At 46.5% G+C, this 13,887-nt stretch overlaps 1 protein-coding gene across 1 annotated transcript in view; it reads left to right on the top strand.

Moving 5' to 3' along the window:
• LOC114700640 (tetratricopeptide repeat protein 41-like) overlaps nucleotides 1-13,887 on the top strand; it is a 56,680-nt gene that overhangs the window by 36,841 nt on the left and 5,952 nt on the right. Inside the window, exons 10-13 of the mRNA XM_037196867.1 lie at nucleotides 3,769-3,940; nucleotides 4,613-4,760; nucleotides 6,421-6,573; nucleotides 9,009-9,142. Coding sequence (XP_037052762.1) covers nucleotides 3,769-3,940; nucleotides 4,613-4,760; nucleotides 6,421-6,573; nucleotides 9,009-9,142 — 607 coding nt within the window. The remainder of the gene's footprint in view (nucleotides 1-3,768; nucleotides 3,941-4,612; nucleotides 4,761-6,420; nucleotides 6,574-9,008; nucleotides 9,143-13,887) is intronic.

Below are 13,887 nucleotides of genomic sequence, written 5' to 3'. Positions count from 1 at the left end.
TTCCTCTGCAACATTGTGGCATCCATCTGGGCCTACAAGCCCAGAGTCTCTGGCAGACTCTTCTATGAAGTAGGAATTTTGAAGGACTGTCCTGCCTTGTTTTGGCAAAGTTTAGCAGTCCCTTTCCTGTGGGTCCTGCATGTCAAGTTTATACAGCACACTGTCAGCAGTCCAGGAAAAGCACTTTCTTGCCCAAATGGCTAGCCTTGCCACATTGAAAGCAAACTTCATATGGAGTTTCTTTGATGCCCATCATCCTTTTATGAAGTAAATTGGTCATGCCAGGAGAAGATGTGTCTCATTGTCATGAAAAGCCCCATCTTAACAAAGCATTTTAATGCCATATTCTGTAGGTGTTTGAAGTGTTTGAAAATCATCTATCTGTCTAAAATATACCTGTTTAACCTTGAAAACATACCTGATGTGACTACAAGTTTATTATAGATTAACTACTAACCTCATTTCTTAATTATACATCGTATCTTAAATGAGCTGCTTAAGTACAATACCCCAAACAAAAGTAGAAACATATATACAGCAAAACAAAAATAACTTTCATTTTGTATCAATATACCAAAATCCATGCCAATGCAAAAATATCTGAGATTAATAGTTGTCTTTTTATCCTATATTTCTATATTATCCTAAATGATATCAAACATCCAGAACCCACCAAATAACTAAATACTACCCACCCTATCTCTTGGGAATGTGGGCATCATGCTCTCCAGACTGCTTCCTGTTGTCTATGGGCAAAAGCATTTAGGGGTCCCTGAGAAAAATTGAGGTAATGGCCAAGTCCTGGGAAGACCAGCTATAACCTTTGTTGATAGATATCACCTATCAAGATTCAGGAGGTCTCCCTGATCAAACCTGATCCATATCAATCCTGAAGGAATCCACAGCCTTTCATCTCATGTGGGAACAAAAGCAAAACCTCTTCTCCAAAGCAATGCATCTTTTTTTTTTTTTTTTTTTTTTTTTGGTTTTTTGAGACAGGGTTTCTCTGTGTAGCTTTGCATCTTTCCTGGAGCTCACTCTGTAGCCCAGGCTGGCCTCGAACTCACAGAGATCTGCCTGGCTCTGCCTCCCGAGTGCTGGGATTAAAGGTGTGCGCCACCACTGCCTGGCAGCAATGCATCTTTTAAATTCCATTTTACAAATATGTTTTTTTACTTCCATTTTAAAGTTAAGGCATTCTTAAGCATATAGGCTGGTTTATTTCAGCAGTTCCTCTTTCAATCCCTTAGCGGCTGTTGTTTGCTTATCAACAATCAAAAAAATTCCAAGATCAACACAGCAACATACAGGACTCAGACTCGCTGTGTATTTCCCATCTCTATGTGACGACTTCTTCTTCTTCTTCTTCTTCTTCTTCTTCTTCTTCTTCTTCTTCTTCTTCTTCTTCTTCTTCTTTTTTAAATTTTACTTCTCTCTTTAAAGACTTCATTATTTTTAAGCTATTTCTTTCTTTCTACGACTGTCCATACCCATTTTCTTTCTTTCTTAAGCCTACGCACATTGTAAAGCACGCTGTAACTGTTTAGAGGTTTTTTTCTGTCTGGATCTGTCTTTACTGCATATCTCTAGTCTTTTTTGACCGTGTGAGCAAACTTTAAACCGCTAAAGCTATGGCTGGGTCCTCTACATGGCTCTATTGATTGGCTCCACCAATTGGAGCCAGTCTCTCACCGGTGAGATCCAAGCCTGAAGCTTGAGGTCCAGTCAGAGATTTCTTTGACCTGGAGCCGCATTCAACCCCCAGCACTGGAGTGCCAGTGTCCTGCACTGTGGCAGGGCTTTTACTTAGGTTTTTGTTTCTATCGAGCGTGAACAAGACTGTCTAAGTGCTCTGCTTACGGCAGAGCTTCTTAAGGGAGCTGTGTCCATGTTTGGGTTTGTTTTTTTAAACTTTGAGCTTTCTTGGGCCCTATGGATAGATAGCTCCACATTGAGTTTTTTTTTTTTGTTGTTGTTTGTTTGTTTGTTTGTTTGTTTTGGTTTTTCGAGACAGGGTTTCTCTGTGTAGCTTTGCGCCTTTCCTGGATCTCGCCTTGGAGACCAGGCTGGCCTCGAACTCACAGAGATCCGCCTGGCTCTGCCTCCCGAGTGCTGGGATTAAAGGCATGCGCCACCACCGCCCGGCTCACATTGAGTTTTTATTTTTAACTCTTTTTACTCTTTTGGCTCTTTGAGGGTCCACCACCTAGCTCCCAAATAAACACATGGAGTCTTATTCTTTCTTATGAATGCCTGGCCTTAGCTTGATTTGTTTCTAGTCAGCTTTTCATAACTTAAATTATCCCATCTACCTTTTGCCTCTGGGCTTTTACCTTTCTTAGTTTCTGTATATCTTTTCTCTCTTTCTTATTCTGTGTCTGGCTGTGTGGCTGTGTGGATGGCCCCTTCTTTTCTTGCTCCTCGTCCTCTCCTCCCAGATTTCTCCTCTTGTTTATTCTCTCTGCCTGCCAGCTCTGCCTATCCTTTCTCCTGCCTTGCTATTGGCTATTTAGCTCTTTATTAGACCAATCAGGTGTTTTAGACAGGCAAAGTAACCGAGTTAAACAAATGCAACATAAAGAATGCAACACATCTTTGCTTCATTAGACAAATATTCCATAGCACAAACTAATGTAACACATCTATAACTAATCTTTCACAACAGAGAACTGCCTCCTGCAACACAAGCTGTCCTCTGGCCACCCATGTACATCATGGTGTGCACGCATGCATGCATACACACACACACACACACACACACACACACACACACACAGACGCAGACACAAAAAATGTAATATAGTTTTTTTTGGGGGGTGTTGCTTTTTGAGACAAGGTCTCTCTCTGTGCAGTCCTGGCTGTACTGGAACTCACTCTGTAGACCAGACCAGCCTTGTATTTGCAGAGATCCGCCTGTCTCTGCCTCCCAAGTGCTGGGAATAGAGGCATGTGCCACTGTGCCTGACAATAAATTTACCTTTTAAATGGAGGGGCTGGAGAAATGGCTTAGGGTTTAAAAGTGCTTGCTGCTCTTTCAGGGGACTGGGGTTTGGTTCCCAGCACCCATGTCTTGTGGCTCACAGCCACCTGTAACTCTAGCTCCAGGGAATCCGACACCCTTTTCTACCTCCATGGGCACCTGCACATATATGGCATACTGTCCTCTGGGCTTGCTCCCTTTCTCAGTTCATCTCCTTGGTTTAGGGCACACAGCCTTATCTAATGAATCATTTGGAGCTTGCCTCCTTTTCTCATCATGGGCTTAGTCACGTAGTGAGGACACCGGTAACTTTCCAAGCTTTCGAATTCCGAGACAAGATGGGGAGAGGGCCCTAGCCAGGCCTCCTGCTTAACTGTGACCCTGATGAGTTCTGAGCATATCTCAATCTATAATGGGCCGTGACATCTTCTTCCTTATGGTAGTAAGCAGAATTTACATTACAAAGGTGTCAGATATGAAGCAATGAGCTCTCTGGTCCCACTGAATTCAAGCAGCATTCCCAGCCACTCATGCATGCAGGATCACCTGGATCACCTTTTCCTGGAGTACTTGACACACATAAGGCATTGCCGTGTTACCATTAACTAATAATCTGTGAAACGTCCAAAATGGATTCTTATTTTTACGTGTCTGCTACTACAGATTTCATCATAGCAGTTCATCTGATAAATACTTAAATCTCCCTGAGAAGTGATGTGGTGGGTGCTGTAGCTGTTGCTGTCAGAGTCTCTGTTTTCAGGAGTGGTTCCCTTTGTCGTTGTGTGTAGAGCCCATCCATGACAGAAATGCTCCTCAAAGCCCAGAATGCCATTGGAGAACTGTATCTTGAAATCGGGATGACTGAGAAAGGACTCACGTATTTTCAGAAAGCGTGGTCAAATCTGCTGCGGTTTACGCTCAGTGACTTGAAAACCAGCAAGGAATTAATGAAGCAGAAAGGTAGGCGTCACCCACGGAGGCCACCCCACTCCTCGCAGTTCAGAGAGCAACCCCAGGGAGGGGGAGGGCCGGGTGATGCCAAAGAAAACTACCCACTGCCAACCGGGAAGGTGCACCTCTCTATCCCAGCACGTAGGAGGCCAAGGCAGAACCCATGTAAAAAGGTGGACATGGTGGCACATGCTTGTGACCCCAGTGCTGAAGAAGCAGAGATGGCTGAATCCCTAAGGCTCTCTGGCCAGCCAGCCTCACCTGTTAGTGAGTTCCAGGCCACTGAGAGACTCTGTCACCAAAAAAACAAACAAAAAAGTGTGTATGGTACCTGAGGAATGAAACTTAAAGGTATCCTCTGACTTCTCATGCTCTCTCTCTCTCTCTCTCTCTCTCTCTCTCTCTTGTACCTCCACACTCATATCACCCTAAAACAGATCTAATCTTCGGGTTCAAACTATTGTCTTTGTTCCTTGGACCTTTGACTGCTGCATGCATACAGACACTTTGTATGGAAACAAACCCTAGTATGTGTAGGTCAGTGATTGATTTGTCCAGGACCCTGGTTCTTGGCATGATGAAGAAATGGTATTAAATGCTAGGCCTGTTGACATTTTGACTCTTCTGTGGATAAACAAAACCTTAAGCATTATATTCTTTGCCAACATTTATGCCCTGTAGTCAAAGTGATGAATAACCTGGTAAAGTCAGCATCTGAGAAATTCTTAAAAGAAAGCCACATTTTGGATTATGCTACTGAAATCTCCAAGTTAGTGACTGATAGCCCCCGCGATCAAGCTACCATGAAATATACTGAAGGTGTTCTCATGTAAGCATGATGTTTTTCTTTGTTCTTCCTGCTTTCTGTATTAGCTCCTATTCTCTTTATTAATATGCTAGGGGTCTGAGGATGCAGCTCAATTGGTAGAGCGCTTGGCTCATGTACAATGAAGTCCCAGGTTCATTTCCCAGAACAGCATAAGTTGGGCACAATGATGCATGCCTGTAATCCCTGCACTTGGGAGGCAGAGACGGGGGGATGAGGAATTCAAGGTTGTCCTCAGCTTCATAGGAAGTTCAAAGTCAATTTAAGCTAACATGAGACCCTGTCTCAACAATACATATTTATATTTATATTTGATCGGTACCTGCTACCACATCAAATTTGGTTGAACGCTGAACATTGGCATGTTTGTCTTCCAGCATGGCAGGCCTCCGCCATGGCTGGTCTGGGGCTCTTCTCAAGGCACTTTGAGCAATATCTGTACTGCTTTCTGGTTAACATCACTGGCAGGAAGATTTTTATTGCCATCTAGAGGTGGAGGCCAGGAATGCTGTCTACAATGTGTAGGACAGATCTACATGAAATTACCCTCCCCAAAGAAATGTATAGTGTAACAAGTCTTTCTCTGTCCCACCAGCTCCCAAATATTGACATGGAGACTTCTTATTAATTATGAAAGCTTGACCTATAGCTTAGGCCTGTTTCTAACTAGTTCTTTTTTTTTTTTTTAAGATTTATTTTTTTATTATGTATACAATGTTCTTCTGCATATATTCCTACACCCCAGAAGAGGGCACCAGATCTCATTACAGATGGTTGTGAGCCACCGTGTGGTTGCTGGGAATTGAACTCAGGACCTCTGGAAGAGCAGCCAGTGCTCTTTACTGCTGAGCCATCTCTCCAGCCCCCTAACTAGTTCTTATAACTTATCCCATTTCTATTCATCTACGTTCTGCCACGTGGCTTGTGGCTGTCACCTCTCCTGTACATCCTGCTTGCTCTGCATCTCCTGGTGTCCTTTCTCTTCCCAGACTCCTCTCTGCCCCCAGAAGTCCTGCCTATACCTCCTGCCTAGCTATTGGCCATTCAGCTTTTTATTACGCCAATCACAGCAATCCATCTTTACACAGTGTACAAATATCCCGCAACACTGTAGTGCTGAGGTTGAGAAGTGTTCTAGTTTCTTCCTTATTTGGAAAAAATTTTTTTTGAGTCAAAAATCTTGCCAGATAGCCCAGGGTGGCCTGAAATACACTATGTAGCCTAGGCTGGCCTTGAACTCATGATCCTCCTGTCTTAGCCTCTCAAATGCTGGGATTATAGGCATGTTCCACTATGCCTGGCTATTCTGGTTTCTTTATAAAGGTATTTCTGAGGACAGGCAGATGTAGCTCTGTGCTAGAGCAAGTACTAGCATGTATAAGGTTTGGGGTTGGATCCCTAGCACTGCCCCCTCCTGAAGGCGTTGAGGGTGCTCATGCATGTGCACACGTGTACTCACACACACACACACAGACACCTACTTCTGAGTGTTTTTGAGGTTCTTGATTCCCCCATTTACACATATCTTTCTGGATAGATATCCATATAAGAGAAAGGATTTTCATAAAATGGCTGAGAATTGTTGCTAGCCCAGTGAATGTGGACCATTTACTGTAAGCATTCTCCATGCCTGGTAAACCACAGGCCTGTGTCTCGTTCTCAGGTTGGCTGCTGGAAATGTGCCTGTTGCAAGACTGAAGTTTCAAGAGTGTTTACACATCAGAAGACGTCTATTTGGTGATAAAAACATATTAGTTGGAGAAATTATGGAATTTTTAGCGGATTTGCTATTTTTTTTACTAGAAGATAATGAAAAGTAAGTTTCTATGGACTATTTCAAGAAATGGGTCCCTCTCCCATTTCTCTGGTGTCTGGGGTGTGCACTGACCTATCAGGGGCATCTTGCTCCTTTGTCTCTAGAGGGGATGTGCCCTTCCTGGGGGCTCTGCCGTGTTTGTCAGGGGACCTGCTACAAGGCATTCTGAAAACTCTGGGCCCACAGAGGGGCAGCTTTGGCAGCAGGTAAGGACACAGGGGGTCCAGTGCGCTCACTGTGAGTGTTCCCCAGTGTTCCTGACAGGACTTGTGAGTGGGCATGCTTTGCTTAGGGCTTCTGTGCAGGCCTAGGCCCTGGCTGCTCTTCTGTGGGTCTGTGTGATCAAGGCCAAAGTCAGCCATGCCTTAGGTCATACTCACCCGCTGCCCCCCCCCCCAGCTCCTGCCTCGAGCAGCCTTTGAGATGTGGCTCTGTCCTCAGTCCTCACATATCCAGGGCGTAGAAGAGGGTAGTAGAGATCACGGGACCCTGCTGTGAGCGTGGCCAGATCCGACTGTTCTTCCTGCTGCAGGCCAGTGTGGAGGGAGTTTCTTTGTGAAGCCCGAGAGCCAATGGCAGACTTCCTGGGCTCAGCAGTGCTCTTTCATAGGGGAGCCAGCTGACTGAACATCCAGGGATGCTCGTTCAGTTGTGAAGTTACTGTGTCTTGGGTTCGGAGTTGCCCTCTCCTCCCCTCCTGTGTCCTGGTGTCCTTTTCCCACCCCAGTCTTCCACTTTCTCTAAGACCCTCCTCTCTCGTCAGTAGATGAGGTAACTGAAAGTGAGGACATGGCCGCTCCTAGGTACGGTTGAGGAGGTTTTATTGTAGATATGAGGGAGGGAACAGCCAGAGGCATCTGGAAGAGTCCTTCCTGAACATGGCCGGCTGACTGAATCAGGCCCGGGGGCGCAGGGCGGGGTGGTGGTGGTGGGTGGTGGTGGAGGGGTGTTGAGAGAGGAAGAAAAGAGGAGAGAAAACAAGAGAGGGGACCAGGAGCCAAAAACGGCAGACCAAGAGAGAATCCAGGAGAGCACGTAGTCAAAAAGGCTGAGGCTACACAAGGAAGAGGAGCTGGGGAAGGGAAGGGAAGCTCAGGGGCTGGGGAGGCGTAGGGTAGGGGCGGGGTGAGAGCGGAGGAGCCAGGACTTGGTAACAGGTACTTGGCAATGCTGGGTTGGGAGAAGCTGGCGGCTAGAGTCTGCTTTGATACGTTAATAGGCCCTTTAGCCGTTTGTGCTGGGTTTCTCTGAGGCCTAGCAGTAATCTGTAGTCCCTGAGTTTAAATCAGCCCACAGTGGGTGTCCTTTCTGACCGATGAGGGAGAAACTCAGGGGAGGTGTGGGCTGTGTCCCACTGCTGGACTCCGGCTTCCTTTCTATTGCCGAGTGACTGAGGCTGGACAGGAGCTTACCTACCATCTTGAGTTTGGTGAGGTAAGCCGTAAGCACACATCAGAGGGCTTGACTCAGGTCTGACTGCCCCCTGTGGTCGCTTCAGTGCGGCCTCCAGCGTCCACCCAGGCGCAGTCAGTGTGAGCCTACCATCCTCTTGAAGGCTTTTCAACATTACAGCCCAAAGCCCTGGGATAGCTCATGTTCAAGGGGTTGAGGATGATTGCTGTGACAAAACAGCATGGCCAAGGCAATGTGTAGAAGAAAGTCTTTAGTTGGGCTAAGGGTTCTAGAGGGCAGAGTCCATGGTGGCATGGCAGTGGGAACAGTTGACAGCTCACATCTCAGTCCAAGAGTAGGAGAATGGTGCCAGCGTTTTGAAACCTCAAAGCCACCCTTAGTGACACACCTCCTCCAGCAAGCCACACCTCCTCCAGCAAGGCCACACCTCCTCCAGCAAGGCCACACCTCCTAATCCTTCTCAAACAGTTCTGCCAGCTGGGGACCAAGCATTCAGACATATGAACCTACGGGGCCATTCTCATTCAAACTACCACAGAGGCTCTGGCTTTGATACCCAGCACTGCAATAATAATAACAACAACAATAATAATAATTACAATCATAACAATAGTATAATACAACAACAACAGGGGCTGAGGATGAGACTAAGTTGGGAGAATGCCTGCCTAACATGCACTAAGGCTTTGGTTCAATCCCCAGGAAATCTCCACTCTGTGGAATGGTGCATGCCTACAGTCCCAGAACCCAGGATAGGAGGCAGGTATTCAAGGTCATCCTTGCTATATATGGAGTTTTGATGCCTGAGACTCTGTGTATATATACACATATATATAGGCACACACTGTTACATCCGTGGATCTGGCTTCATTTTTCCACCCTTTAAACTAACTGTGAGAGTCTGACATTCACGTACTCCCCTTTGCTCCCCACCCTAAGGCCAGCATTCAGAGAATGTTTGTTGAATGAATGTATGCCATATTTCTTCAATGCAAAGCTTTAATTGAATTTCTGTTTTCCAGATCGCAAAAGAAGCAAGTAACTGAATATTATAAACAAGTAATAAAAATCAAGGAGAATTCAGACACTGTGGCCACCTGCAAGCTAGTCAGGAAGCAGCTGAGCATCAGCCTCAGCGATACCTTGTGTAAACTAGGTAATTGCTCCCATCTGTTCATGAAAGGGCAGCGTTTCCCTGCTTCGTCTGCATGCTTGGCTTATTTTAAAAAATGGCTTCACTGAAGCAACTCCCGCTCTATATATTTGCTTTTTTAACATTACATTTGTTTAGTGTGTGTGTATGTGTGCATGCATATTTTAAAATTACATTTATTTAGTGTGTGTGCACACGTGCGCACACACACATACATGCATGCGTGCATGCACGTAGAGGTCAGAGTCCAAACTGCAGGAGTTATTCTCTCCTTCCATCATGTGGGTTCAGAGGACTGAATTCAGACGTGGCGGCAAGTGCCTTTACTCACCAGCTTCGCTATTTTTCAATTGCTGCAAAGAGACAGGAAGTTTACAAAAGGAGGCATTTGATTGGAGGCTTGCTTACGGTTTCAGAGGGCGAGTCCAGGACCAGCATGGTGGGAAGCGTGGCTGCGGATGAGGGGGCGTGGCACAGGAGCTGCAGCCAAGAGCTCACATCACAGAGAGAGAGAGTGGGCCTGCTGTGGGCTTTTGACATCTCAAAGCCCAGCCCCAACGACACACCTCCTGACTCTTCCAGACAGCTCTAAGAGCTGGCCCAGGCCTTCACGTATTTGAGCCTGTGGGGGCCATTCTCATTCAAACCCCACACCCACCAAGCTGTCCACTGGTCCAGCACCTTTAGGTTTTGTTGTAGTTCATTTCCCTTTCATTCATAGATCTTTTAATGTTCTTCTCCCGCCGGGGACGGTGGTGCACCCCTGTAATCCTGGCCGGGGACGGTGGTGCACCCCTGTAATCCTGGCCGGGGACGGTGGTGCACCCCTGTAATCCCGGCCGGGGACGGTGGTGCACCCCTGTAATCCTGGCCGGGGACGGTGGTGCACCCCTGTAATCCCAGCTGGGAATGGTGTGCACTCCTGTAATCCCATCTGGGAATGGTGTGCACTCCTGTAATCCCGGCCGGGGACGGTGGTGCACCCCTGTAATCCCAGCTGGGAATGGTGTGCACTCCTGTAATCCTAGCATTTTCAAGAAGGGAACAGGAGGACTGAGAGTTCACGGACAATGTGAACTATATTGTGAGAGCTTGTCTCAAAAACAAAAAGCAAGTGAAACCCAGAGGCTAGGGTTGTAGTCCTTGCCTGCAGTCTTTGCCTGCAGAAGAACCCACCTTCTATCTCTAACCCTGAAAAGAAAAAGATTATTTCCCATACCATTTTTCATTCTTTGTGGGTTTTTTTTTTTCCTCAGTAAAAAATGATTGCATCAGCTTGGTCACTTGTTGAAGAGAGGAAAAAAAAAAAGCCAAAAATATCTGTCTGAGCAGCAAAAGAATGTTTCCAGTGGATGGATTTAGGGGTGTATTTTTGTGTATGTGCATGAACAAACAGTTTTTTGTCTATTTTCTATAAAGCCTTCCAGGCTGAGGTTTGTGAAGTGTTTTTATCTAAGAACAGAAAATGCAAATGCAAAAAATAGAGAAAATATTTGGAAAAGGAATTGGTATGTCTACTCTAATTTCTCCACACAGTCTGTTCTGTGACAGTTTGGGTCTCTAGCTTATGGCAGAAGCAACTGACATCCATTTACTTCAGAAAGTCGGCATCTGTAACAGTGTCAAGAGCAGAGTTTTATGACTCCTGAAATAAGTCTATACAAAATGGCTCAGGTTTGCAGGCTGTTTTCAATGTGCTGTGATCCAATTTCTTTTCCTTTTTCCCAGAGATTGAAGAAAGGCTTCTATTGGGGGTGGGGGAACACACACCTATGGCACGCACCCAGGGACACATAGCAAAGCAGAGGGCCTCTCTCAGGGCTGGGCAACATTTTTAATGTCTCTGAAGGGTCTTCCTCTGTAGCTGAACTTTTCCTGTGTCCCACCTGACCCATGGTCAGGACAAATCTCTCTCACCTGCCAGTCCTGCAGCTGCTTGGACCCAAGTAAACACACAGAGACTTATATTAATTAAAACTGCTCGGCCATTAGCTCAGGCCTCCCACTGACGAGCTCTTACACTTAAACTCAGCCCATTTCTGTTAATCCATATGTCACCACCTTTTCTGTGGCTTTACCTGTGTGCCATTAGATGCTGCTCCCTGGATGTCGGGCTGGTGTCTTCTGACTCAGCCTTTCTCTTCCCAGAATTCTTCTTGTCTGCTTATTCCACCTATACTTCCTGCTTGGCTACTGGCCAATTAGTGTTTTATTAAGCCAGTGTGCAAAAGCATTATTCCACAGCATTCCTCCCCTAATTTAGGCTTGTTCAGTTTGAAGAAAGACAGGCTGACCGATTGGTCCCCAATCATTGTGTAACATGTTCTGGTCTGGCCTGGAACTTGTGTACTGTAGAGTAGCCACTTCCCCCGGAGGGGCTCTGTTGATAGAAGAACAGGGCAATAAGGATTTTTTTTAAGCTACCAGGCTTTTGTCTTAGGTGAGGAGGAGGAGGAGGAGGAGGAAGAAACCAGCCATCTTGGAACTTCGCCATCCTTTGCCTAGTCTTGGCTCCTTTCCTGTCTCTCTGCCCATCAGTGATTCTAACTCCTCCTTCTTCCTTCCCCTTCTCAGAGGTCCCCCTAAAAGCTGTTAGGAGTTTAGGGCACAGACTAGATGTTTTGAGCTACAAAAGTGGTGATGAGGTAGAGTGCCTTAGGAGAGGGCTGATTTCAGGGGCTGTCACAAAACCTGATGGCAGAGATTCAGGGCACCAGGGAGCCCTGTGAGGACAGCGCCCGTCCTTGGAGCGTGCTGTGTGGGCCAGGTCCCTCCATGTCACACAGAATGAGCCTGTTAGTTGTGTTGTGACTCCTACTGGGCGTTAGGAAGCGGTCGGGGCAGTTTTTCCCTTATGAGAGGAGAAGGATAGGCCAGAAACTGTCCGAAGAACTCTCCGCAGCTTTGCCACAGGTACAGGCAAGATCGGTGGCTTAAGAGCTTGAGACGCTTTTCTTAGCCAGTGTAGGTTCAGAGGTCGACCATCGGGTCCCCTGAGTGAACCTTGTGGGGAACATTAAGAGACAAAGCTAGCCGGGCGGTGGTGGCGCACGCCTTTAATCCCAGCACTCGGGAGGCAGAGCCAGGCGGATCTCTGTGAGTTCAAGGCCAGCCTGGGCTACAGAGTGAGATGTAGGAAAGGCGCAAAGCTACACAGAGAAACCCTGTCTCAAAAAACCAAAAATAAATAAATAAATAAATAAATAAAATAAATAAGTAAGTAAATAAATAAATAAATAAATAAATAAAAAGAGACAAAGCTAATGAGGAAAATCCTTTGACATTGTGATTACCGTAAGTCCTGTTTAGTAAGGTGCAGCATAAGTGTGCAGCTGGCTGGACTAGTACCAGAACCTTCGTACAAAAACCCTGTAGAAGGGCGAAGTCAGGGAAATGATTTCCTCTGTGTCTTGATCAATGTGAGCTGTGTTTACAGATCAAAGTTTAACTGTGAAATCAGATGCTTGTTAGATGAGACTTCTGTGTAAGGAGCAAACAACAGGAAACTTGGTAGGAGAGGTCAGTTCAAGTGACTGTCCTAGGTGGTGCCTTAGCTGCAGCTGATGCCTGTGCCCAGGTCCCAGCTGTGTGTCCAGTGGAGAGGACAGTGTGGTAATGACTGCCCAGGCACCAGATGTGTGTCCAGTGGAGAGGACAGTGTGCTGATGTCTCTGTCCAGGTCCCAGCTGTGTGTCCAGTGGAGAGGACAGTGTGGTGAGGCCCCTGCCTAGGTCCCAGCTGTGTGTCCAGTGGAGAGGACAGTGTGGTGATGTCTCTGCCCAGGTCCCAGCTGTGTGTCTAGTGGAGAGGACAGTGTGCTGATGACTGCCTATGTCCCAGCTGTGTGTCCAGTGGAGAGGACAGTGTGGTGATGTCTCTGCCCAGGCACCAGATGTTTGTCCAGTGGAGAGGACAGTGTGCTGATGACTGCCTATGTCCCAGCTGTGTGTCCAGTAGAGATGGCAATGTGGTGATGTCTCTGCCCAGGCACCAGATGTGTGTCCAGTGGAGAGGACAGTGTGCTGATGTCTCTGTCCAGGTCCCAGCTGTGTGTCCAGTGGAGAGGACAGTGTGCTGATGCCTCTCTCCAGGTCCCAGCTGTGTGTCCAGTGGAGAGGACAGTGTGCTGATGTCTCTGTCCAGGTCCCAGCTGTGTGTCCAGTGGAGGGGACAGTGTGCTGATGTCTCTGTCCAGGTCCCAGCTGTGTGTCCAGTGGAGAGGACAGTGTGTTGATGTCTCTGTCCAGGCACCAGCTGCATGTCCAGTGGGGGACAATGTGGACCAAACTTGAGTGAAACCCAGGTGTCACCAGCAGATATCAGCATCTAATTGACAATTTAAAAGAGAAATATAATCTCATTTGGTCTTTTTTATAGGATTGTCCAACAATGTCCTAGGGAAGAAGTCCCTGTCCATCTTCTATGACCTAACCCTTGCCTTTTTTTAAACCTTTCCACACATTTTGTATTTCTTTTAATAAGCATTACTTAATACTTAACATAGTTCCTTACTACCTAACGTTAAGTATTTATATGTTTGTTATTATTATTATTGCTATTATTGTCTATACCTTTTTCTTTTTTCTTTTGTTTTTAAAGATTTATTTACTTATGTATACAGCATGTATGCCTGCAGGCCAGAAGAGGGCACCAGATCTCACCACAGATGGTTGTGAGCCACCATGTGGTTGCTGGGAATTGAACTCAGGACCTCTGGAAGAGCAGCCTGTGCTCTTAACCCCTGAGCC

The sequence above is a fragment of the Peromyscus leucopus genome, chromosome 18 (genome assembly GCF_004664715.2).
Source record: "Peromyscus leucopus breed LL Stock chromosome 18, UCI_PerLeu_2.1, whole genome shotgun sequence".
Classification (NCBI taxonomy): Eukaryota; Metazoa; Chordata; class Mammalia; order Rodentia; family Cricetidae; genus Peromyscus; species Peromyscus leucopus.
Note: the sequence above shows the minus strand (reverse complement) of the source record. Positions and strands in the feature narration are given on the sequence as shown.